We start from the raw sequence: 26916 nt of genomic DNA, 5'->3' as shown, positions 1-26916 counted from the left end.
TCAGAACTTTCTCGACGGCATATTGTTAGTCAGGTAATGAAGCGCAAATTCGTATCTCTCATAGTTTCCAAGATCCCAATGGTGAGGATAGAATTTGAAACCCCCTGTATATGAGTTATAAGAAAAAATAAATGAAAAATTCGTTCAATCAGTCTTACAGAATCAAAAATTCTTCAATTTGTATCCTTGAACCTTTTGTTTCTAAGGAAATATTTTGTGCTTTATTCGATTTTGCTTTTATTTATTCGAGTACTTGAGTGATAAAATTATTTTTGGCAATTGTGCCCGATTATCTCTGAACCCACTTCAGTCATGATGCACTTGTTAGATTTCAATATTTCAACGGATATATAAAGCATGATTCTCAATGCCTGAGCCATCAGAACCCAGCCAAGATGAAGCTTCTGGTATCAGCAATCGTTCTCTTGTCCGCTCAAGCTTTTGGAGGTTATGTATTCCGTAAGTGCTAATTGAATAGAAATTATTTTATATTTTATACTTTTCCTTGTGAATTTTCTATTGGAACTGTTTAAAGAACTGAATCCGTTTTTGTTTTGTACTCTTTTTTGAACTAAGACTGTATCGTGGAGAAATACATACGTATAGCGCGTGACTCACGGTCGATGGTAGGTTAGACGTTTCTGGAAAACGCAAAGCATGATTTTTCCGAAAATTTCACCTCTCACATTTCCTTACCTGTTCTATCGATCTAAAATATTTTCAGTATTGCGGCGTTGCCACTTCCATCAAAAAGTCCTAGCAACTTTTTTTTTAATGGAACACCCCGTATATTAATACATTTTTGGAATCGCTCTAGTATTTTAATACTTTTTTGTTAATAATGTCCTATAACTATCTCTACCTGTTTTCAAGATAAAAAATAAATTGTGCTAAATATGGTCCAAAACATAGCCTTAAATGAAATTAAATACATCAGTACTCTCAATTCATGAAAAGTTGATATTTTGATGATGGTTTGGATAAACTCGAAATATTCAAATAACACCAAGAAATCGACTCCATATCATACAGGGTGTGCTAAAATTACTATTATTTGCATTGTGCATAAAAGTAGTCAAAAGTTCATTTTTTCAAATGAAACCCCCTGTATATTACTCAGTAAATTGAAAGATGGTGAAAAATACTTCAAGATGATATATCATGTCCCTATACCTAAATCGTCAACTTTTCTCAATAAAGTCGCTTCTTCTAGAAACATAATTTTTTTTTTATAATTTGGATTCAGGTAGCAGTGGAATTATCAAGCTTATAGCAGTTCGGTTACTTTTATAAGTAATTTACAAAGAGTTATCGACGGTGTTTCGAATCATCTTCCAAAATGAATGCAAATATCGATTATTCAAACGATTATTCCAATGAACGAGAGGAAATTTGTAAGGTTACAAAATAATTTCCTTAACTATGGCTCAAAGTTTCCAGGGAACAACTGTACTAGGTAAAAAGTAGGATTTTGTGGGCTAAAACATGTGAAAGTACAGACAATAACAGAATAGGATGATTCAAAATAACAAAATTGTAAACAAAATATCACATTTTCACAATAAATGCTGAAAATGTTGTCAATTACATTCTAAACACTTCAAAATGTTATTTGTACGCGACTTGTGGTTGCTTTTTCAATTTCCTGGGGATCCAGATCTTCAATACTCCGCACTATTCGCCGTCGCAATTCTTCTTTGGTAGGCACTGGAGTACTGTATACCCTTTCTTTCAAAACACCCCATAAAAAAAGTCAAGTGGCGTGAGATCGGGTGATCTCGGTGGCCAATCCCACGGCCCTAAACGCCTAAACCAACGATCGTCGAAGAGTTCGTCAAGTTTCCTGGAAACTTCCTGGGTGGAATGAGCTGGCGCTCCGTCCAGTTGAAACCACGAATTCCTATATTCCTCTGAAGGCAAATTTTCAAGAAAATCGGTTACAGTCGTCCTTGATATTTGGAGATATCGCTCTGCATTCAGTGTGTCTTCATAAATAACAAAGCTAATTTCATTGTTCTTCAGAATACAGAAAACATTCAGGTCAAATTTTTCTTGAAAACCCATTTCTTTTGTAACATGAGGATTATGATCAGCCCAAAAATGTTTATTCCTTCTATTGAAAATACCATCCCTCGTAAATTTTGATTCGTCGCTCCAAATTATTTTTGACAAAAATTCCCGATCTTCCTATGTATGAATGAAAAGGGATTCACAAAAATGCATTCTACGTTCGAAGTCTTCTGCTTTTAGAGCTTGAACTTTGGTAAATTTATACGGATGCATTCCGTGATTTTTCAAAATTCGTTGTACTGAAGCATGTGATACACCTAAATCTTTTTCTGCACTGCGCTTCTGGATATGCATAAAAATATGCCAAAACATTAACAGTATTGTTCTCATTTGAAGTAGCAGATTTTGGTAATGTTGAAGGCGCTTTTAACATGGAGCCATAGTTAAGGAAATTATTTTGTAATCTTGCAAACTTCCTCTCGTTCATTGGTGTTAATTCAGGATACATTTGGTTGGATTTTCTACAAGTTCTGGCAATGATTTGATCGCACTGTCAGTGTATAATAAATATACTACGTTTGAATAATCAATATTTGCATTCATTTTTGGCGATTTTTTGAAACACCGTCAATAACCATTTATTAATTACTTATAAAAGTCACCAAACTGTCATAAGCTTGATATTTCCACGGCTACCTAGAAATCAAATTCTTTAAAAATTATTTTTTGTTCAACTGTTATTGAAAATCTCTTTGATAGAAACACTTAAATCAGAACACTTACCAAAAAATCATTTAGAAAAGTTCACACATGCAGTTCGTGCCATTGGTAATATTAAATCCCTGTGAAGTTACTGACGATGACGAAGTAGTATTCAGTCCAACTGTAGAAAGTCCTTCATGACTAACCAATAATTCTCCGTAAAATAACGTGAGTTGGCGTATGTAGTTGTAACATATGCCTTGTAATCCAAAGATCGTGTGTTCAAATCCCATGGACCCTATAATTTTTTTTATCATCAGCAGTAACGTTATACAAAAAAATTTGTATGATACATTTGTTAAAAATGATTTTATTTTGCTCGTGAGTTCGCTCCACTTGCTGACGCTCGTTTTGCAATAATCCCCACTCACAAAATAAATGCCACTTTCAACACTTGTAGGTAAAACGTGAATAACTATTTTTCCACAAAAACGGCTTTATTAAGAAAACTTGACGATTTAGATATAGGGACATGTATATCATCTTGAAGCATTTTTCATCATCTTTCAATTTATTGAGTAATATACAGGGGGTTTCATTTGAAAAAATGAACTTTCGACTACTTTTATGCACAATGGAAATAATAGTAATTTAAGCACGCCCTGTATGACATGGAGTCGATTTCTTGGTGTTATTTGAATATTTCGAGTTTGTCCAAACTATCATCAAAATATCAACTTTTCATGAATTGATACTTAATTTCAATTAAGGTTATGTTTTGGACCATATTTAGCACTATTTTTTATCTCGAAAACAGATAGAGATAGGTATAGGACATTATTAACAAAAAAGTAATAAAATAACAGAGCGATTCCAAAAATGTATTAATATTCAGGGCAATTTTAGATCGATAGAACAGGTAAGGAAATGTGAGAGGTGAAATTTTCAGAAAAATCATGCGTTGCGTTTTCCAGAAACGTCTAACCTACCATCGACAGTGAGTCACGCTGTATAAGAAAATAAATCTCGAAGTATCTCTTCCTCGAAACCGGTATGTCTGTGATCTACTAGAATAATTTCGACATGGTCCATTTGTGAGACTAACCTCTATGATATATCTTGCATAAATGTCATTCGGATATAATTCAATATCCAGCGTGGTAGTAGCCGGGAAGTAGTTGGGGGAGATTACTATTTCGAAATTTTTACTCGAAACGAGATGAAAACACTAATTATTGGGAAAATAGTTGTACCCATTGTTGTTTCTAAAATACGTCTGTAATAAGTTCCATCTTTCGAAAAATAACTTGAGTTTAGTTATTCCATGAAATTTATTTTGGTAGATTCGACAATTCTGTTCTATTTCATTTCATTTCTTTCTTATTACTTTTATAACTAGTTCTAAAAGAATGTTCTACGAGGGTATCAATCTGCCTACTCCCAGGCTTAGACGTGGCAGATTGAGACCCCGATGTCAAGTCACAAAACCCTTACAGCGTGTCCCTACCTGAGGAGTAGGCAGATTGAAACCTCGGGGTAGTCATAACTTCTTGAAAATGGCTTCAAAGTCGTAGCCTAAACTTCGAACAACAAACACCAAACGCGATTCAACCTGGGCTTCAGACGTTTCGGCTTCGACTTTGAAGCCATTTCCAAGAAGATATCACTACACTAAAGTCTCAATTTGTTTAGTTTCAGGTAGTGACATGCTGTAAAGGTTTTGTGACTTGATATTAAGTTACTCGTAGTAGTACCTATTCGAATGAACTTTTATTTTACTGGAAAGTTCTACATGGTTTACGATTTTCCAGACTGTAAATCAAGAAAATAATTCTTGGGTGATGACAATTATGCTGGCTCCTATACAACTGATATAACAAAAGAGTTTCTTCTATAAGCATTCTGACTAGAAGAAAATAATCTAAATGATTCAAAGTAATCATATAATCTTTGATAGAAACAGTATTCAATAATCTTAGAAAACTGACTAAGTAGCGATATAGGCCTGTAAGATGCACAGTCAGATCTCGAGCCCTTATTTTTATATATTGGCAAAACCTTTGACATTTTCAGTATATCAGGAAACCTCCCCTCTATGAAAGTGGAGTTAACTATATGAGTCAAAGGCTCAGAAATTACATTGGCAACGTTTTTTATAACAAGACCAGGAATTTCATCAATACCGGACGATTTTTTCTTACAAACTTTTTTGATAACTTGTTCAATTTCCATCTTAGTTGCTGGATATAAAAAAATACTTTGATGTGAAGATGACATATAATTAATATTTTTAGTATTAGGTTTCGATATGCTACTGCTAACAGTTGAAAAATACTCACTAAAAAGGTTGCATATAGCAAAATCATCAGAAAGAAGGACCCCATCTTCAGCACTTTCTAGACGAGGTTTTGCATTGCCAGAATAACCAGTCTGGGATTCCTTGATGATTTTCCAGGATTCTTTCACTTTATTATCAGCAGAAGAGATTCTATCATCATTGCTAGTATTCTTAGCATGTTTCAATTTATCCTGATATATTATTTTAAGTTCCTGATATTCCCTCTGATATAAACCATTTTTATATACTTTGTTCAGCTCAGATAACTCGGTTAACCTTCTACTGATTTCTCTCAACTCAGTAGTTATCCACCTGGAGTGGATCAAACTTAGAATTTGCTTCAACTGAGTCATACACTGAAGACCAATCAGTCTCCAGCAGTAAACTAGAAAACTTCTCAATATTGTAGTCATTAAAACATCTCTTGTGAGTTTCTTGGTTATGGTCAACCTGATCATAGCAGAAAGTTGCCAGCTGGAAAGTGTGATCAGATATATAGGAATGATTAATGGAGTAACTAATAGGATTAGAAGTAGACAAAATATTATCAATACAAGTTGCTGAATCACCTCATATACGAGTAGGTTCACTTATAATAGCACTGATGTTATGTTGCTCAACTATATTTATGAAGTCAGTTCTCTCATTAGTAGACCTTAACATACCTATGTTAAAGTCACCACAAGCTATTAATTCTAAGTTTTTATACTTACTATACAACATCACAAGTAATCGATCAAATGAATCAAAAAAAGTTAAAGTATTACCAAGAGGTGATCTATATACCGATAAAATTATTATAGTTTTATTCTTACCGTTTAACGCTAATGCACATACCTCAATATCTTGCTCTATACTAATTTCTATAGGAATGTTATTTACTTGCAAGGATTTTTTAGCAAAAATGCATACCCCTCCCCTGATACGTTTCTCCCTACAGAAAAAAGAGATTAAATTATAGTCAGTTATTTGAAAAGATGAACACTCTTGTGATTTAAGCCAGCTCTCACTAATACATAGAATATCTGAAGAATGTTTGTCTAAAATTATCTCCAAATCAAGTGACTTATTGTACTATTAAACTATATAATAAGCTCAGTAATGACATTAAGTCCTCAAACATCAATGTCTTTAAAAGGAAGCTTAAGGTTTTTCTATTGCAAAAAGCATACTACTCTGTGGGTGAGTTTCTCCTTGAGTCATAATCATAATTTGATTGTAGCTTAGTGATTTTATTTTTATTTAAGTTATGCTTTGTATTTGTTTTTCTATAATAGTTTGACCTGTTGTATCAGCCAGTATTTTATGATGATGTTTGCCTAATGTGATTGTAAATGAAAACTGATTCAATAAATGTTTGATTGATTGATATAATAACTAACCTCCTTCGAAACATTTTCTATTTATTGTTTTCTGAATTGTGTAGTAATATTATGTAGTAGATATTTTATCTTTTTGGATCAGCGTTTAGGTATACCAATAACCAACGATTTGCAGTAACAAATAAACCTTGAAATTCAATAAACTGGTTTTGCTGACAAAATAATTCCTATTAAAGAATCATCAATATCTCTACGGAGTCATATATGATTAGTTAATTCAAAAATATCTGATATATAAGTGTAATATTTTTAATTTTCTATTGAAATTTTGTAATATTTATTGCAGCTGATGATTTTCAAATTTGTGGAAAAGACGATGCAAACCTGGATGAATGCATTCTCAATGCTATTAGAGACGCTTGGCCCAAGTTAGCAGAAGGTGAGTTTTTGGATTCATAAAAATTTACTCATATACAGTGCATTTCTTGAATGCCCCCCCTTTTATTTTTTGAACGGGTCAACTTAAAAAATTGGAATTTGGGATAATGAGATTAATGCATGAATACTTTATTTTGAAGTGAAAAAAGGGTCTTATCTTTTTGAAGCTCCTGATAAATGCTGCACAACCCTAGAATATGAAGTCAATATCTTCACCTACTACAAAATGGCGGAACATTTAATAATTTTCTGAAGTCAATGGCAGATAAAAAGGGATATATCTAGAAATATCGATATTAATGTGTTTGTCTTCAGGAAATTATTAAATGTTCCGCCATTTTGTAGTAGGTGAAGATATTAACTTCGTATTCTAGGGTTGTGAAGTATTCGTCAGGAGCTTCAAAATGATGTGTCACAAGACCCACTTCCATTTAATTTTTTTCCCAGATAGCGCCCAGTCGCCATCTTGAAAGTTTCATCTGTCAATTTCACTTCAAAATAAAGTATGCTTCGATTTCATTATCCCAAATTCCAACTTTTTGAGTTGACCCGTTCAAAAAATAAAAGCGGGGGGACATTAAAGAAATGTACTGTTACATGTCATTATCTTATTTCATTTTTACAATCTTTTGGAAAATTGCAAATCTGCAACTTCACATTTTCAGGTATTTCATCCCCAATCGATATCAAAACGGAACCTGTGTTTTCCCCCTACTGTGAATACCACCCCAAAAACGATGTTTTCAATTTTGATGAATACTTCTGGAATTTATCGCACACAGGATTCGACAATTCCCAAATACTGGATGCTCAGTAAGTCAAATATATTCACAAAAACCTACTCAAGAGTTACAGTATCAGACTAACTCCACACAATAACTCCAAATATTTTCCCGTGAGAAAATGGAAACTCTTTTTTATATTCAAGCTTTCGAGACTTCATTAGACTTTTAGCAACCCGATCGGTGTACAGATGAAAACATTAAAATAAGTGTGATTGGTATTTACGAAAAGTGAGGTTATATTATAATAAGGCGCTAAAACATTTGAAATATAAAACACATTATTGATATGACTCGTTGGAAGTAGATGGACTGCTGTCAATTCTTATGTCTTATATCTTAAAATATGATGATATAATGGATTCATGATCGCAGAATATGTAAATTGGAATTATTGTAGCAGGGGAGCCCACGATGCAAAATGGGGATTTACTCGAGCGTCAGATTAAGATATATATGGTTCCTATTTATGTTTTAGACGTGCTGTCTCATAATCTGACGATTATCTAAAGGGATTCGCTTAATCTGACAAAAACAATATTTTTTTCAATTTTATTTTTCAATTCATTGAACTTAATTAATTGAAAAGCTCAGGAAATGGCATGCAAATAAATAAGTGTATGTTTTTCGAATAGAATACTTGTATTTATAAAAAAATATTTTTTTTAAAGTGCTCAAAAAAAATTTTTTTTTAATCAATTGATTAATTAATGAAGAACAAAGAAATGAAACTTTCCATGTTTTTTACCACTTTTATTTGTGACTAACGTTACTGCAGTTTCGTCTTATAAGTACATTTTCAAACGAATATATTGTATAAGTTCAAAAATGTCCTTATAGGACGAAACTGCAGTAACGCTAGTTAGAAATAAAAGTGGTAAGTAAAAAACATAGAAAGTTTCATTTCTCTTTTCTTCATTATGATTTCCTACCACGTAGTAACGGCTACATCCATCAATTATTTCAATTATTTCATCATCTTCATCTTCATCACGAACGAGTCTCTGTGATCAGCTGTGACAGCGTCATGACAACGGAATTCAGAGTGGGGACGGAGTGAGAGAGTAATGGATAGAGAAAAAGTGAATAGAGAATAGAGGAATAGAAACTCGGAGAGGCATTAAATTTTATCGATGAATTTTTGTTATTTCGACTTGCGGAAATCGTCAGATTATATATTTTTCGTTATCCTTGAATCATTTCCTTCAAAATAAAAAAAATAGCTACGCTCGAGAATGTCGAAATGCCGTTATTTTTTCACAACTTTGCTGCCCTCCCCTTTCATTACGTTACTGTCAAATTGTCAGATTACTGGAATATACACTTTTTAGCAGGTAATTAACTCACCCTACCTTGATCTGACGAGCTCAAGAATTTCTGATGATCAATTTTTTTTTTACTAATCTGATCCTTTATCACTCACAGACGGCCTTATATATGGGGCTCATATTTGGTGGAGGTACTTAACCAGGTTTCTCATTTATGTCAATGACTTGGTCCATGTTAACATAAGTGGTAAATTCACATGTTTCGCTGACGACACCACTATCCTCTGGCATAGCAATACATCCTCCAATTTACTTGATCAAATCATCGTCGACATAAGAACGGTTAAAGAGTGGTGTGATTCCAATCTCTTATCATTGAACAACGATAAAACAAAGGTGATCACGTTTAGATGTAACATAGGGGAAGTACACTTGGAAAATGTAAAAATTGAAAATTTGGAGAAAAACAAATTTTTAGGGCTCTTCATTGATGAAAATCTAAAATTTGATTTCCATGTCGACTACTTATGTAAAAGACTAGCAGCAGGATGTCATGCAGTGAGAGTTGTTGCAAGAGAGTTGGACACTACTATCACAAGATCAGTTTATTTTGCACGAATTGAATCCTATTTACGTTATGGAATTTGTTTCTGGGGAAATTGTGCAAAATTTCGCTTCAATATGGTATTCTCTCTACAAAAAAGAGCCATCAGATATTTATGCAAGGCTAGCTACAGGGATTCATGCCGCCCATTATTTGTGAAGCAAAAAATTCTGACCTTAGTATGTCTTTTTATTTTGGAAACAGTGTGTCTTATCCACAAAAAATATAAAAATCAATTTGGGAACACCGCAACTTATAGTACACGTCAGTCTTACTCCGTTTCCCTTCCCACACCTTCTCTAGCCCTTACACAAAATTCTATTATTTTCAATAGCAAGAAGTTATTTAACCACCTTCCCATTAATTTAAGGCGAATATATAATGGAAAGAAATTCAGAAAGAAAGTGAAAGAATACCTTGTTGGGAGGCCCTATTATAGTGTGGACGAATTCTACCAAGGCTCTATCGAATAATTGACATGTAGCTTTGTGTAAACAAGTTATTGAAACCAACACAAAATGGCTATCAATGTTCATTATGTAGAATTATATATTTACGTTTACTTAATATTCATAAATTCATGTACTTATATTTGTAGCTGTTCAGCTGGACTTAATATTGTTCTGTCCATATACTCTGTTCCGGTGTTTAAGCATTATTTTACAGTTTATATTTGTTAATTGTCCCTTATACATGTTTTACTTTACTAGACTTTGCCAATGTTTTGTTTGTTATATCTTGGGTAATAAAGCATATTTTGATTTGATTTGATTTGAGGTACAAGGTATCCCCCTGTATATTAATCTGCCGCGCTTTAGTAAATCCCGAAATCCCCGCTTGGGCTTCCCTATTAGTGAAGTATGTTACAGAAAAAATACCTGTACCAACTGAATTTTGAAGAGTGTGAAAAATGGCCTGCAACAATGTCAGTAGTTCTTTGGCGGGAAATTTGAAATATCTGAATGAGAAAAGGTGTTTTGAAGTTAGGTGCTAGGGGATGAAGTTATAGGTGTTTTGAAGCCAAAGAAACTGCATAATGTGATTAATATAAATAAATATTGGCCTCATCAGCGCGGTGCAGCCAAGTGCAAAGATGTGCAACACTTGTTTGCCGAAAATAGGAAGCAACACATACGTACGGAGTCAACAACAGGAGCCAACCGCACATTTGTGGTTCCAGTCAGAAGACCCAGAATTTCCAGGCTACATCTGACATGACCACGTAGACAGCTATAGCTAACTGCGTGACATCCGGGTCCAGGATATAAATAAAGATATAGATGTTATTGAGCGTGTATGATATAAATCAAGAATGAAAATTCATGGACACAACACTTCAAAATAGTGGGCAAACCGCGGACACGTGTTTCTGGTTATTGGTCTCATCAGCGCGGTGCAGCCAAGTGCAAAGATGGGCAACACTTGTTTGCCGAAAATAGGAAGCAACACATACGTACGGAGTCAACAACAGGAGCCAACCGCACATTTGTGGTTCCAGTCAGAAGACCCAGAATTCCCAGGCTACATCTGACATGACCACGTAGGCAGCTATAGCTACCTGCGTGACATCCGGGTCCAGGATATAAATAAAGATATAGATGTTATTGAGTGTGTATGATATAAATCAAAAATGAAAATTCATGGAATTCTGGGTCTTCTGACTGGAACCACAAATGTGCGGTCGGCTCCTGTTGTTGACTTCGTACGTATGTGTTGCCCATTTTTGCACTTGGCTGCACCGCGCTGATGAGGCCAATAGCCAGAAACACGTGTCCGCGGTTTGCCCACTATTTTGGAGTGTTCATAAACCATATGAAGTTAGAGCTGATAGTTGTGTGATAGAAACTGTAGTCTATATATGTCATTAGCAACAGTAACAACGTTTTCTGTTTAACCTACTCAGTAATGTTGATGGTATTCAAAATGTAGCTGTTTCATAAAAACTACATCACATTCACTTCTCACTTTAACAACACATCGAATATTCACTTGTGTTTGATTGAAAATCAGGCTAATTGAAAAAATTTTTTCAGTGTCGATGTAGCTACTTTATCCCTGAATTTCACAACATTCTCTCCACATGTGGTTCAAAAATCTGTATACGCTGCTAGTGGAGTAGTATTGTACAATAAAACCAGAGATCCAGATATAATTTGGGGTTCCGGACCGGTCGTCAAAGAATTATGTGAGTATGAGATAATTTACAATCCAAAATTTGTCTCTCCACACGATAAAAAAAATTTTGATCTGCAGTGTTTCGGAACTATGAATAAAATCAGACTTTTCCTATATTCGTCATCATTTCTTTTTACGATAGAACAGAAACATCGCAAACAAACTAATAATGATGATTCATTGACTATTCGTTAATAATAATAATAAAAAATTCCACAATATGAAAGAACACTTTGGTTTTGACATGCAAATAGCCTTTGGTTCTGATCGTGCATTTCAATTCCCATCTGGTTTTCTACCAACGCCAAACATTTGAAAATTTAAAATGTTACGGTTTGCATGCTACAATAATAAATAAAAAGAGAAGAAAAGATAAAAATAGATACAAAAATAGAGATATATAGACAAAGGACTAGAAAGTTTTGAGTATCAGGAATCTTGTCAGACCTAGTTACTCCAATCGTATACTGTTTATACATACTTTCATGGAGATAATTATGGAAAAAAATGTTCCAATATCATATTTTCGTAGGCAGGGAAACTTAATATTACTTTTGATGTATTTGATGATGAAATTAATCTTGATTTTTTTTTATCCGAGCTGAATTGAATCTCAGAATTTCCTTTCTTCGAGCTCTAGTTTTCAACTTCTTCCTCAAGATTAATGAAACTGAGAGTCATCTGTCATCTGTATAAAAATAATATTCACAAGACTTCAGCTCCTCTAAAATGCTGTCTATGGTTTCAACTTCTTTCCAGGTAGAAGATGACATATCATGGACCTGAACTTTTGTGATTTATTATATACATATGGATGTTTTGTATATTTTTTGAGAAGAACAGATTAACCCGATAAAAAAAAAACGAAAAAATACCGGAAAACGAATGAACTAGTTTTCGGTTTAACTCGATTTCAGTTTGTTCCCGATATTTCACAAACTCTACTCTATTTACCAGTTTCAAATCAATATCTCATCTATTTGAAAAGATATAGCGTCGATTATGCCATGCTCAGAAAGAGACAGATGTCAACATTTTTTGATATTCATCAGATCATATTTCTCGAAAGTTCTGCACAATGAAAAAAAGTTTCAGTTTGACAGAGTATATAAACTTCCAGACTCAAACTATTTCAATTGTACGAAAAACGTGGGAAACTTCAAAAGAATGGAAAAAGAGAATAATCACAATAATAAACTCATTATAAAGATATATAGAGCATACGTAGAAGTTTCTTTCAGATAAAAACCTTTTTGAAACAAACACTTACAGATTCTGTGAAACATGTTCAATCAGTAGAGAGTTGTCCTGAAATTCTCGAGAAGAAAATTGGATTAGAAATTTAGGAAACACTTGCTACATGAATAGCATTTTACAAGTGTTGTTTCATGACGAAGAATTTCAAGAACGAAGTCTTAATGGTAAACAAGAACGAGAATGTTTCCTACTTATTCACCAAACTCAAACACCTGTTCACGGAGCTGCAGTTTCGTAAGAATGTATCATCTTTGCCTCCAACCGATTTCCTGGAGGCTTTGAAGTCTACTTGATACTCGTTAGGATAACAAGAGGATTGTTCCGAATTCTTGTTGTTCTTGTTGAATACTCTTCGTGAGCAAAACAATAGCACTGGATTGAATGATTGCGTAAAGTCTATCTAGTCTTGTGTTTGTAGATGTTTCGCTGGAAAAATCCTCACTTGTTTACTTTGTAGTATATGTTCAAGAAGTAACAAGTTTCGAGACAAAACTCATGTCTTATCTCCTCATCTTTCAGTTTGTTTCTGTATCATGTTCTTCACGTCTTTATGAAGAGTTTTTATTGTAGTTATTTCCTTTTCCCGATTATATCTGAGTACTCATGCAGCTGCACATTTCTATTATCACCTTCAGAAAATTCATTCGCAATTGACTAATGTTCTTCTATTTTTCAGACAACACTACGATTCTGCACCAGATAAGATCAGTTCAATATGAACAAGATGGAAAATCTTACCTCCGAGTGGATTCATACAACGTTTCGGTTTCATTAGATTTCATCACTTTCGATTATCAAAATCTTTACAATGGAACGCGTCCTGACCTGGCAAAGAGGACTGGAGAATATATTAATGCCAATGCTCCTTACATTACAGCAAATCAACAACCATATGTTGAAACTTTCCTTGCAGGAATGTTCAAAGAATACGCAAAAGCAATAATCGGTAGTGTTTCCATCGATGAACTGATTCACTGATCCAGTTTATTCAATTCGCTCTGTTTCATTGATGTTTTAAAAAATCATGTAACTCTAACAGGTATAAAATAAATAACAAATGCAGCGAAATTATTCGTTTTTCTTTACCCAGTGATCCTAAAACCAATAATAAGATCAGGGTTTTATCCTATAAAACTCAGCAATGCAATGAACAACTACGAACTGCCTTATAAAGTACTATTCCCGAGTAGAGAGAGCTGGATCCTCCGGGAGAAGGAAATATATCCAGAGCAGATAGATGTTGGTTCACAGATGGATCAAAAACATCTTTCGATTCTGGTGCAGGTGTTGTCATATAAATATTACTTCATTCTCAATACCCTCGCTCTCAAGTTCCTAGTCTCCCATTCTTCAACCAATTTCTATTGGACAAATTCGAACATACCTAAGCGTTTTTCTTCTTCGTTATCGTTTGTATTTCGATTTCTATTAATTATTGTTCACTCAAAAACCCTATTGCAATTATTAAACACCTTAGAATTTGAAAAATCAACTGCTGAGTATTCTCTATCAGTAGATATAATACAAATCTCCTGGTTTATCAAATGAATATTCAAATTTCACGGCAATCTGAACAAATTTTATCAAACCTTTCGACAATATCATGTGACATTCAAGTGTTTTTTCAAACTGATTGTTGAACTTAAATTCAATGTAATGTATCTTCAACAGATAAGGAAGAATTTAAATAATTATTGAAACAAACAACTGATACAGAATTATTACACTACGATTTACTGGTGTGATATAAATCTACTGCAATTAAATATAGACAAATGTCAAAAATTTACTTTTTTCCGAAACAAAAATCCCATCAACCGGCCATATAAAATCAATCAATTAGAACTTAAAACAAAAAACACAATCAGAGATATATGAATCACTGTCGACGCAAAAATGTCATTCAAACCCCATATTGCAAATATTACTTCTGAAGCACTAAAAATGCAGCTTCGTGTTTAGGTACAATTCCTCAATCAAAAACCCTGAGTGAATTATCAATGTTTCCTATGAACAGACAGTGCAAGAACTGGAGTTGTGCAGTTTGGTGGAAGACTCGCGGCAAAACCGTCAAGCTTCGACAGAAAAGGAAGTGGAAACTCTAAATGAGGCTGAGTTTGGTCCTCTGGCTGAGCCCTCAAAAGAACTAATATCTAATTCAGTTTTGAGCAGTTTTGCTTCGAATTCCTTATCCTACCAGTCCAATGAAGTGGTGAATCATCCTATCCGTGTTTACCCAGAAGAAGATAGTAGTGGCAAACGTAGTTGCAACAATAGATCGGTGATACATTCTTCAATCAAAACTCTTGGGTTCAATGGTTCGAAAAATCTTGGAAACACCTATTTCATGAACAGTATAATCCAATATTTATCAAACACGGGATGGTTGCTGGAATACCTAAAAAAGGATGCATACATGGAAAATATTGACACTAGTATTTCTAGTATGAAAGGTGCTTTAATCAAATCGTTCGCAGAAGTCATCAAGGAATTATGGTCAGAAGATTCATCTGATAGAGTAATTAACACAGTCTACTTCAAAAATCAGATTCAAAGATTTGCCCCTCGATACATGGGTTCTGCCCATCAAGACGCCCACGAATTCCTTCGATATCTTTTAGAAGGTTTACATGAGGACCTCAACAAAATTACTGAGAAACCTGAACCGATCTTAACTGAGATTGACGAAAAATTGAACGATAACGGAAAAACACAAGAGTCCTGGCAGAGATATTCGTTGGTCAATTAAAATCCACTATGAAGTGCAGACACTGTGGACACTCATCAGTAACCTTTGATCCTTTCTGGGATTTGTCCCTTTCCATACCACAAAGATCTGGCCAAGTGAGTTTGTCACATTGCTTGGATTCTTTGAGGAAACTCTGGATGGAGATGAAAAACTGATGTGTTCGAGGTGCAAGCAAAGGAGAAAATGTACAAAGTCCTTATCAATCTATAAGTTTCCCCGTATTTTAGTAATTCATTTGAAAAGATTCTCTCCGACGGAAAGGTTTAGAGGCAAATTGAATGTTTCCATTGACCCCTCTTCAGATGGATTAGATATGAGCAGTTATGAAGCAGACAATGTGGCTCCTTGTCGTTATAATCTATATGCACTTTCAAATCACAGTGGGACTACTTACAACGGACATTACACAGCATATTGCAGACCCCCATATAGTGGCACGTGGCATGAATACAATGATTCACACGTGTTCCCAATTTCGCCAAAATCACTTGTGAGCAATGAGACATCTGTCCTCTGTTTTGAACAGGAGGGAAGGAAGCAGAACCTTTGATGTAATTTTTTTTTCTTCTTTCCTTTATTTTATAATCTTAGTTCTTTGAATTGATTTGTATTTAATGATTGTTCCAAATATCATTATTTATTGTTCAAAATTGAAAATAAAAATAAAAGATCCAGCATATGTTACAAATCGTGCAATGAATTTATGTTTTTCATTATGTTCCAATATTTTCATTGTATGATTGGATTTCTCTTTCAATTGTAAACCAACACCCCCAGTTCAAAAATATTTTTTTCATGGTGTTATAACAGATCTAGTACAATCTATTTTAATTGTTGATAATTAGGATTTCTATCCAAAATTATGAAATGAACGCTTCATCACTGAATAAAGTTGTTGATAAGTCAATATCACTTAGATCATGTAGGATTCTGTGATTCTGTCATTCCCGTATCCAGCGAGGCTACGTAGAAGCAGGCATCCGATGGCCGGTTTGCTCAACCCCCACATCCCAAACCAACTCTCCATATAATCATGTAACATTGAAGATAATCATTTTCACAACCTGTGTTGTATTTGCAATAAAAAGGTTGCAAACTGTGGTTGGAAATTGTTTCTATTGAAATCAATTAATCAAATATCCAGCCATAGGCAATTTTGTTTCTCAAAATAATGAGCTCCATGATATGGGACATTGGCTCCATTTAGCCTCCTCTGTAATTTCTGGAGATCCTCATTGGAGTTCCTTTCTGCACCCATTAAAAACATTCCTTAATTTTCACTCCGATTTTGCAGAATATCTGAAGGGACAGCAATTAGTTTGTTGCTCTTTTTGATGGCCAGGATTGTTTTCAGTGTGGTTTCGTCTCGATTTATTATCAATCGTACTATCTGTGAATTGTTTTGGCTGGTTTGTTTATCTTTATCTCTAAACCCACTTCAGTCATGTACACCTCTTAGAATTAAATATTTGAAAGATTATATAAAGCATCATTTCCATTGCCTGAGCCATCAGACACTGTAAAGATGAAGCTTCTGGTATCAGCAATCGTTCTCTTGTCCGCTCAAGCTTTTGGAGGTTATGTATTCCGTAAGTGCTAATTGAATAGAAATCATTTTATTTTATACTTTTTGTTGTGGGTGGTTCTCTATTCAAACTGTTTTTAGAACTGAATCGGTTTTTGTTTATACACTTTTTTGAACATTATTCAAACTAAACGTGTCTAAAGACTGTATCGGGAAAATATACATACTTATGAAAAAATAAATATTTCGAAGTAGAATTTCCTCTTTTTCGGAACCGGTCTGTCTGTGATTCACTCGAATACTTTTGGCATGGTCTTGCTGCTGGATGAGATACATTTGCGAGACTTAACCCCTGTGAGTTATCTTGCATAAATGTATGTCGGATATAATTGAATATCCAGCGTGGTATTAGCCGAGAAAGTAGTTATTTTCCGGCAGGCGTTTTCCAGAACCTACGGTGAAGGTAGTTGAAAGAGTTGATTATTTCGAGATAGTAAGACTGATTTAGCGTTTGTCCAATTATAGCAAAACTTCTAAAATAGTCAGCTGGAAATATATCTGTAGAAAATAGAACTAAGTATTGAGAAAACCGTTGAAGAAAAACTTGAATTCAGTTATTTCAAGAAATGCATTTTATTTGATTCTGTGATTCTGTTCTATTTCTACCAATTTCTTCCTCATTACTTATATAACGAGTTCTAGAGGAATGTTCTATGAGGATCTCGATCTGCCTTTTTCCAAGCGTTGATGTGGAATATTGAGACCCAAGCTTCGAGTCACAAAACCCTGGGAAGTGGGCAGATTGACACCTCAGTGTAGTCATAACTCCTTGAAAGTGGCTTCAAAGTGAGAGCCAAGACGTCGAAGAACTGAAAAACACCAGACGCGATTCAATTCGGACCTCAGACGTTTTGGCTTTGACTTTGAAGCCATTATCAAAAAGAGGTCTCAATCTGCCTACAGACATGGTATAAGAGTTTGAGGGTTTCATGATTTGACATTAAGTTAGTAGTAGGTAGATAGGTAGGTCTGAAGTGAGTGGGTCTATTCGACCCTCCACCGCAACCCATAAGGGTTTATTGTGGCTCACACCCATTCACACTCGGCCAAATACATCCAGCTTCTTAACGAAGCCGATTAGTTTGTATAATGAGTGGTATCTCAGGTCAGATGGTGAGAGTACGGATCTGCCGAACTCTAAGAACCTGATTCGGTCCCCAGCAGGACAGGCACAAAATATATGCTCTGCTGTATCATTATTTTCCAGACAGAGGCGACACACACTGTTTTCCGACAGTCCAAATCTCTGCATATGATGATTAAAATGACAGTGACCTGTAAGAAAGTCTGTTAGACATCGTAGTTCATCCCTACTGTAGTCCACCAACTGTTTGGAATCAAGCTACGAAGGGTGAATAAACGCCATGGAGTGAGCTAATCCGGGAAGATTCTGCCAGAAGTCCATAACTCTTTTTGCCATCCAGATGTTCAGTGTTTGTTTGGCAAAGCCCAAAGCGATGCTAATGACAGGTTCTGGTCCGATGAGCCGCTTGCAGCACCCTCCTTTGCAAGAGAGTCAGCAGCTTCATTGCCTTCCAGGCCAGTATGGCCAGGAATCCAGACCAGACCTTCCTATCGAGGAGAGTCGTTTTTGGCAGTTTGCTACCAATTTAGATGTTGCTCGTTAGAAGCCAAGAGCTTCTAACACCGCTTGACGCATAAGTTCCTAGGCCTGTGTCCTGGATCTGCGACTGAAAACACCTGCACCAGAATCTGAAGGTGTTTTTGATCCATCTGTGAACCAATAACTATCTTCTATTAATATTTTATGTGGCACCACTGGCACCACTGATAGCCAGACAAGCCTATATCTGTTAGGCAGATAGCTTCGCTTGGGCCATTTTCTGTAAAGCCTTCGACCACCAAGCAATTGCACCATTAGTGATCATTGGTCTGACATAAATCCAATGGATTTGTTTGAGACCCGAACCCCAAGTTTTACCACAAATTCTTCGACATGTCCATAGAGACAGCCTGGCTTTGTGTAAAACGTTTTCCAAGTGAGCGTTTCAGGTGAGTATTTTATCAAGGACAATGCCAAGATATTTCACCTCCGTTCCAAATGGAATGACCACACCACTGAGGCAAAGTAGCATCAGATCGTCCAATTTTCTCCTCTTGGTGAAGGGGATTAACACAGTTTTACTGGGGTTGACAGACATCTGCTCCCTCAGGCACCAACTGTGAACAACGTCCAACGCGCTTTGGAGGATATTACAAGCTACCCTTCCCGAGGTGGACCTTGCCAGGATGACAAGGTCATCTGCAAAAGCTTGCAGATCAACTTTTCTTCTGTCGAGGGCATCAAGCAGGCTATCCACCAGGAGCGACCACAGAAGGGGAAATAGTACCCCACCTTGAGGCAGCCCCTGGTGACCCTGAACCTGATAGCCTCGCCTTGAAGAGTCGTAGATGCAGTTCTGTTTACTAGCATGGCATAAATCCAGCCCGTTATGGTCGATTCTATGCCCTTCCTAGCCAAAGACAATCCTATAGATCAGGTAGTGCATTGTCAAATGCTCCTTCAATATCAAGAAATACAGCAACTGCAATCTCCTTGTTGCCAAGTGTTTGGGAGATTTTCTCAACAAAAATGCTGAATATGTCGATTTGCCGGTTTGATAAGCATACTGATGCAGGAAGGATGTAAGGCTGATTGGTCGTACCGATTTGGGGTGTGGGTGTGTCCAGCCCACTTTAGGTATACATACATAACACCCTTGCTGCCAACCAACTGATCCTGAAGAGGCATAAGCCTACAGCAGGGCCCCACACAAAACACACTTCAACAAAATATATTATAAACGTTTTTGACTTGACTTGACTTGCCAACCAACCGGGTGGTATATAGTTCCACGCCAGACTAGCTCTATACAATTTTGTGAGAATAGGTAAAATTATTTCCAGTCCGATTTGAAGAAGAGCTGGAAATATACCATCCTCTCCGGGAGTTAGTAGTATTCTTTGGCTGAAAAGTTCTACATGATTCACGATTTTTCAGACTATAAATCAAGCAAATAATTCTTGAACGATAACAATTATGCTACTGTCTTCTGATGACCCTGAAAAATTCGTATCAATTTAAAGCCTGGTGAGCAAGTGCGTGATCAGACAATTATATATTTGGTCTATTATTGTTCCTTTGCCAGTGATATTCGAACTAGCCTGCTTTGGCACATTTTTCATTTATTGTCTTCGGTATTTGCTTAGTAAATACTGAATATTTTGTACTTTCGAATTGACGTTCAGGCATACAGGGTGTTCATTAAACACGCGGCAATGATTCAAAGGACTATTCTGAGGATATTTTGTCCTTTGATGATTTTCAATAGGGCGTTTTGTTTCCAAGATACGGCTCAAAACAAATTTCGATAATAACAAATTTGGTAATTTTGAAATTATTAACGTAGCCGACATGAAAGTATAGCGTACTACATTGGACCTACCAAGTAATAAAATCTAACAACAATATTCCGATTACTACAAACGCCTACAGACATTAAATTTGCTGTGTGTAACGCAATCAGAATCGATCCGCATGTTTGATAAACACCCTGTATAACCTACGATATGCAGTAACAATCAAGCCTGAAAATTTAATGAATTGGTTTTGCTGACAAAATCATTTCCACCAATAGATTATCAACATTTCTACGCAGTCTTATTTAATTAGTTAATTCAAAAATATCTGATATGTAAGTTGATATTTTTAATTTTCTACAAAAGTTTCACAATATTTATTTCAGCTGAAGATTTTCAAACTTGTGGGAGAGACGATCCAAACCTGGATGAATGCATTCTCAATGCTATTAGAGACGCTTGGCCCAAGTTAGCAGAAGGTGAGTTTTTGGATTCATGAAGATTTACTCATATATACATGACATACTCTCAATTCATTTTCAAAATCTTTTGGAAAATAACAATTTTGCAATTTCACATTCTCATTCCAGGTATTTCATCCCCAATTGTTCTCAAAACGGAACCTGTGACGTTCCCCTTCTATGAGTACCACCCAGATAACGATGCTCTTTGGTTCAATGATTACTCCCAAAATATAGAGCACACAGGATTCAACAATTCTCAAATACTGAATGCAAGGTAAGTCAAGTAAGTATATTCACAAAAACCCTCTCACACCTAATGAAATTTGAAGAGTGTGAAAAATGAAAGGTATCCAACAATATCAGTAGTTGTTTGGCGGGAGATTTGAAATATCTGAATGAGAAAAGGTATTTTAGAGTAATTATGAGACAGGCAAAGAAACGACATCATGTAATTAAGAAATAAGATAATATTGAATTAGGTATGTAGGGATAATGTGAAAACACTGAGTGAAAAATTGAAAAATGTATGTCCCTCTATGTAGAGGATCTGATAAATACGCGTAAGTGAAGGTCTCATAAACCATCTGGAGTTAGAGCTGATACATTTCATCAGTTCAAACTTCCATTGTCTAATATATACACCGACTTCAGTAAGACCTTTGATAAGATTAGTCACAAAACTTTATCAAAGAGACTTGCTGAAGTCGGTGTGAATTACTTTTTATTGAGATGGATATGGCCCTATTTGAACAACAGGATAAATGGATTTACGTCACTCCTCTTCACGGTATCCTCCGGAGTTCCTCAAGGCAGCCATTTGGGTCCTTTATTCTTCATTATATACATCAACGAAATCTCTAGTTGCTTTAACAATTGTAAATTTTTACTATACACCGATGACTTGAAAGTCTATCACACAGTAAATGAGTCATATGACAGCGAAGAAATTCAGGAAGACTTGAAGCGGTTCAAAAAATTCTGTGATGATAATGATTTGTTTCTTAATCCACAAAACTGCGTGTCAGTCTCATTCTCCAGGAACAAAAATATAATCAGAAATAATTATTACTTTGAAAATCACGAACTGAAATCAGTTTCAGAAGTTAAAGATTTGGGAATAATTATGGACTCGAAGTTGTCATTTGATTCACATATAGAAAAAACCATCAATAAATGTAATAGTATTATTGGATTCCTCAAAAGGAACTGTCAAAATTTCAGAACGGCAAAAAACCTCTCCTCAATTTATATTATGCATATGTACATAGCAGGCTCTGCTTTGCATCGATTGTTTGGAATCCTCAGTTCCACATAAACATAGATTGTATTGAGAGAAAAACAAATTTCTTCTCTACATTAGTTACAAACTAAATTTTCCAATTACGAATAGCGATTACAGTCCCATTATGCGCCAATAAAATATTATGCCTTAAGGATAGAAGAACTGTTACGGATCTTATCTTGATTTTCAAGTTGTTGAAAGGATTAGTCCACTGCCCAGAACTTTATTCCAAGGACAAATGCTGCTCAAAATTCACCACTTTATCGAATGTTCAAACCCTTTAACGACATTTGCAATAATATTCAATATTTTGAAATCTCTTCAGACTGTTTCAAACGCAGGATGAAAAAAAGTTTCATTGATAACTTGTGATCATTTCTATAGTCTCTGTCACTCTTATAAGAATTATGTTATTCTTCGATTGTCCAATGTAATTTACAAAAAATTAAAATTTACATTCTTTTTTCTCAAAGCCCACTTGAACTAAAATTATAAAGTGGGTTCTCTATTGGATTTGTTAATCTGTTTGTAACCCCTATAATGGTAAATAAATGAATAAATAACATGATAAAAATTGATTTGAAATCCCTGAAAGAATCTGTAAAAAAAATTAAAAAGATTAGCTGAAAAAACAATTTTATTGGCCAAAAAACTGAAATTACAATGAAATAACATACAAGCAACAACCAAAAGAAACAAAAAAATTGAACTATCAACACGAGCTGAAAAATAAAAAAAATAAAAAAATTATCGACAAGAAACGAAAATTAAAAATATTCAATCGAAAGATTCCAAATCAAGTTTTTTTTGGTTGTTGCTTGCATGTCATTTCATTGTAATTTCAGCTATTCTTTTTAATTTTTGTTTTACAGATTGTTTCAGGGATTTCAAATCAATTTATATGATATTAGACAATGGAAGAGCTGATAGTTGTATTCACAATTTTTATGTCACATGCAAGTGTGATATAAATTGTAGTCTGTATATGTCGTGAGATACTGTAACATTACCTGTTTAACCTACTCAATAATGTTGATAGCTTTCAAAATGTAACTTGTGTTTGATAGAAAGTCAGACTGATTGAAAACATGTTTTCAGTGTCGATTTAGCTACGTTATCCCTGAATTTTACAACATTCAGTCCACATGTGGTTCAAACATCTGACTACATGGCTGGAGGATCAGTATGGTACAATAAAACTGGACCGGGAGACAGAATTTGGGGTCGTGGAAAAGCCGTCAAAGAAATATGTGAGTATGAGATAATTTATAATAAAAAATTCGTCTCTGTAACCGACAGAAAATATTCTTCATTGAATTGAAAATTTGAAATATTTTGATGTTTCACAAAAACTCGAACAGTTTTCATGAAAAATTTCGATGTCTGCAGTGTTTCGGAAATATAAGTAAAATCAGACTATATTCATCATCATTTCGTATTACGATACATTGCATACAAACTCATAATGATGATACATTGACTGTGTAATAATACAAAATTCCACAATATGAAAAAACACTTTGGTTTTGACATGCAAATAGTCTTCAATTCAGATCGTGAATTTGAATTCTCATTCTTCTACCGCGGTAGCGGTAGAAGCGGTTGCTGTATTTCTTGATATTGAAGGAGAATTTGACAATGCACTACCTAAATCTATAGGATTGTCTCTGGCTAGGAAGGGTATAGAATCGACCATAACAGGCTGGGTCTATGCCATGCTAGTAAACAGAACTGCATGGTCACCAGGGGCTGCCATCAAGCTGAGGTACTATCTCCCCTTCTGTGGTCGCTCCTGGTGGATAGTCTGCTTGATGCCCTCGACAGGATAAAAGTTGATCTGAAAGCTTATGCAGATGACCTTGTCATCCTGGCAAAGTCCACGTCGGGACGGGTAGTTTGTAATATCCTCCAAGGCGCGTTGGACGTTGTTCACAGTTGGTGCCAGAGGAAGCAAATGTCTGTCAACCCCAGCAAAACTGTGTTAATCCCCTTCACCAAGAGAAGGAAATTGGATGATCTAATGCCACTTTACCTCAATGTTGGGGTCATTCCATTTGGAACGGAGGTAAAATATCTTGGCATTGTCCTTGATAAAATACTCACCTGGAACGCTCACTTAGAAAAAGTTTTACACAAAGCCAGACTGTCTCTATGAACATGTCGAAGGATTTGTGGTGAAACTTGGAGTTTGGGTCCCAAACAAATCCATTGGATTTATGTGGTGATTGTCAGACCAATGATCACGTATGGTGCAATTGCTTGGTGGCCGAAGGCTTTACAGAAAACGGCCCAAGCGAAGCTCTCTGGCTTACAGAGATAGGCTTGTCAGGCTATCAGTGGTGCCATCAGTACCACACCGTCAGCGGTGTGCAAAGAGAGGCTAGATGGACTGCATACAGACTTGTGCACATTGCCAATTGCACAAATCAATTCAACGCAGAGTGCAAAAGACAGTCGGTTGAAATTGGAAGTCATTCTGTCATTCCAGCATTCTGGAAATGACCTCTGACTTCATGCATCCAACTGTCAACTACGAACTGCCTTATGAAGTACTATTCCCGAGTAGACAGGACTGGATCCTGCGGGAGAAGGAAATATTAAGAGCAGATAGTTGTTGGTTCACAGATGGATCAAAACCACCTTTCGGTTCTGGTGCAGGTGTTTTCAGTCGCAGACCCAGGACAGAGTTATCTACCTGAAGTACAGTCGCACAAGTTCCTAGTGCGATTGTATTTTAAGCGGGAATTTACGCTATTGAATTGTGTGCGGAGAGACTGGATAAATCCAACCTCACTCACAAGTCAATAAAAATATTCTCGAACAGTCAAGCGGCATTGGAAGTTCTTGGCTCCCACCGAGCAACGTCTAAATTGATAGCAAACTGCCAAAAAAGACTCCCCTCGATAGGCCATACAGGCCTGGAAGGCAATGAAGCTGCTGACTCCCTTGCAAAGGAGGGTGCTGCAAGCAGCTTCATCGGACCGGAACCTGTCATTGGCATCGCTTTGGGTTTTGCCAAACAAACTTTGAACACCTGGATGGCAAGAAGAGTTATAGACTTCTGGCAGAGTCTTCCAGGATTGGCTCACTTCAAGGCGTTTATTCACCCTTCGAAGCTTGATTCCAAACAGTTGTTGGACTACAGTAGGGATGAACTACGATGTCTAACAGGCCTTCTCACAGGTCACTGTCATTTGAATCATCACATGCAGAGACTAGGACTGTCGGAAGACAGTGTGTGTCGCCTCTGTCTGGAAAATGATGAAACTGCAGAGCATATACTTTGTGCCTGCCACGCTGGGGACCGAATCAGGTTCTTAGAGTTCGACAGATCCGTTCTCTCACTATCTGACCTGAAAGACCACTCATCATACAAACTAATCGGCTTCGTTAAGAAGCTGGGTTTATTTGGCCGAATATGAATAAATGTGAGCCACAATAAACCCTTATGGGTTGCGGTGGAGGGTCGAATAGACCCACTCACTTTAGACCTACCTGCCTACCTACCTTCTACCAACCATTTGAAAATTCAGACTGTTCAGAGTGCTATAATGATAAATAAAAAGAGGAGGAAAGATAACATTTGTTCACAAAAAGAATTTGAAGCTTTAGTTACTTCTAATTATTATATGCGAGCGCTTTCGATAGCGGACTGTGCTATCACATAGAACGTTTTATCTTCTTGTTTGTTTTTTTATACGGTTAGAACTCCTCAGTAAAGGTATTTGTCCTCCCCTTTCATCCGAATGTCTCTTTAAATTTGTAATTTGGCAAGCAATACCAAATATGAACTCATGTAATTTCAATAATTACATCCTTTGCTCAGAGTCTTATGCAACTGCATATTTGTATCATTACTTTTAGAAAATTCATTCATAATTCACATATGTTCTTCTGTTTTCCAGATAACACTACGATTCTGCATCAGATAAGATCAGTTAAATATGAAAAAAATGAAGAATCCTACCTCCGAGTGGACTCCTACGAAGTTTCGATCTCATTTGATTTCGTCACTCTCGATTATCAAAACCTCTTCAATGGAAGTCAACCTGAAATTGCAAAGACGGCTGGAGATTTCATTAATGCGAGTGCTACTTACATTGCAACAGATCAGAAACCATATATTGAAGATTTCCTTGGAAAAATGTTCATAGTCTACGCAAAAAAATTGATCGGCTGTGTTCCCATCGATACACTGATCCACTGAATCAGTGTATTATTTATTCAATTAGCTTTTTTTTGAGGTTTAAAAAAAATCATGTAACCCTAACATGTGTTAATTAAATACCAAATGCAGTGGAATTATTAATTTTTTTCAACTTTATAATCCTTAAACCAAAAAGCAGATCAGTCTTTCTGTAGATTTCCACACTTTTAACTGCGGCTATTTTAGACAAACCGATGAAACAATAAAAAAATTGAAGGCTCGGTGGCCAAAAAAATATTTGAAACGATGAAACAATCCTTTCCAAATATGATTTTGACGGAATATCAAAACTTTACATTAATACTTCTACAGAAATTCAAAGGTTCAATTCAATTTTATGATTATAGAGTAGAGTAAAGTACTTTATTTGACC

The 26916-nt window shown here is 35.6% G+C and overlaps 2 protein-coding genes across 2 annotated transcripts; both read left to right on the top strand.

Annotated features, from left to right (window-relative positions):
* Positions 1 to 305: 305 nt before the first annotated feature.
* LOC111517575 (uncharacterized) lies at positions 306 to 13964 on the top strand. The gene is made up of 5 exons (XM_023173789.2): positions 306 to 459; positions 6719 to 6811; positions 7476 to 7623; positions 11498 to 11649; positions 13573 to 13964. The coding sequence occupies exons 1-5, from the start codon at positions 396 to 398 to the stop codon at positions 13872 to 13874; spliced, it is 759 nt and encodes a 252-aa protein (XP_023029557.2). The 5' UTR covers positions 306 to 395; the 3' UTR covers positions 13875 to 13964.
* Positions 13965 to 17075: 3111 nt separating this feature from the next.
* LOC141486680 (uncharacterized) lies at positions 17076 to 26638 on the top strand. Its single transcript, XM_074185120.1, has 5 exons — positions 17076 to 17234; positions 20977 to 21069; positions 21181 to 21328; positions 23435 to 23586; positions 26242 to 26638. The coding sequence occupies exons 1-5, from the start codon at positions 17171 to 17173 to the stop codon at positions 26541 to 26543; spliced, it is 759 nt and encodes a 252-aa protein (XP_074041221.1). The 5' UTR covers positions 17076 to 17170; the 3' UTR covers positions 26544 to 26638.
* Positions 26639 to 26916: the final 278 nt, after the last annotated feature.

Source organism: Leptinotarsa decemlineata, unplaced genomic scaffold (assembly GCF_025532065.1).
Source record: "Leptinotarsa decemlineata unplaced genomic scaffold, Ldec_3_MD MMD2_tig00026361_RagTag_RagTag, whole genome shotgun sequence".
Lineage (NCBI taxonomy): Eukaryota > Metazoa > Arthropoda > Insecta > Coleoptera > Chrysomelidae > Leptinotarsa > Leptinotarsa decemlineata.
Note: the sequence above shows the minus strand (reverse complement) of the source record. Positions and strands in the feature narration are given on the sequence as shown.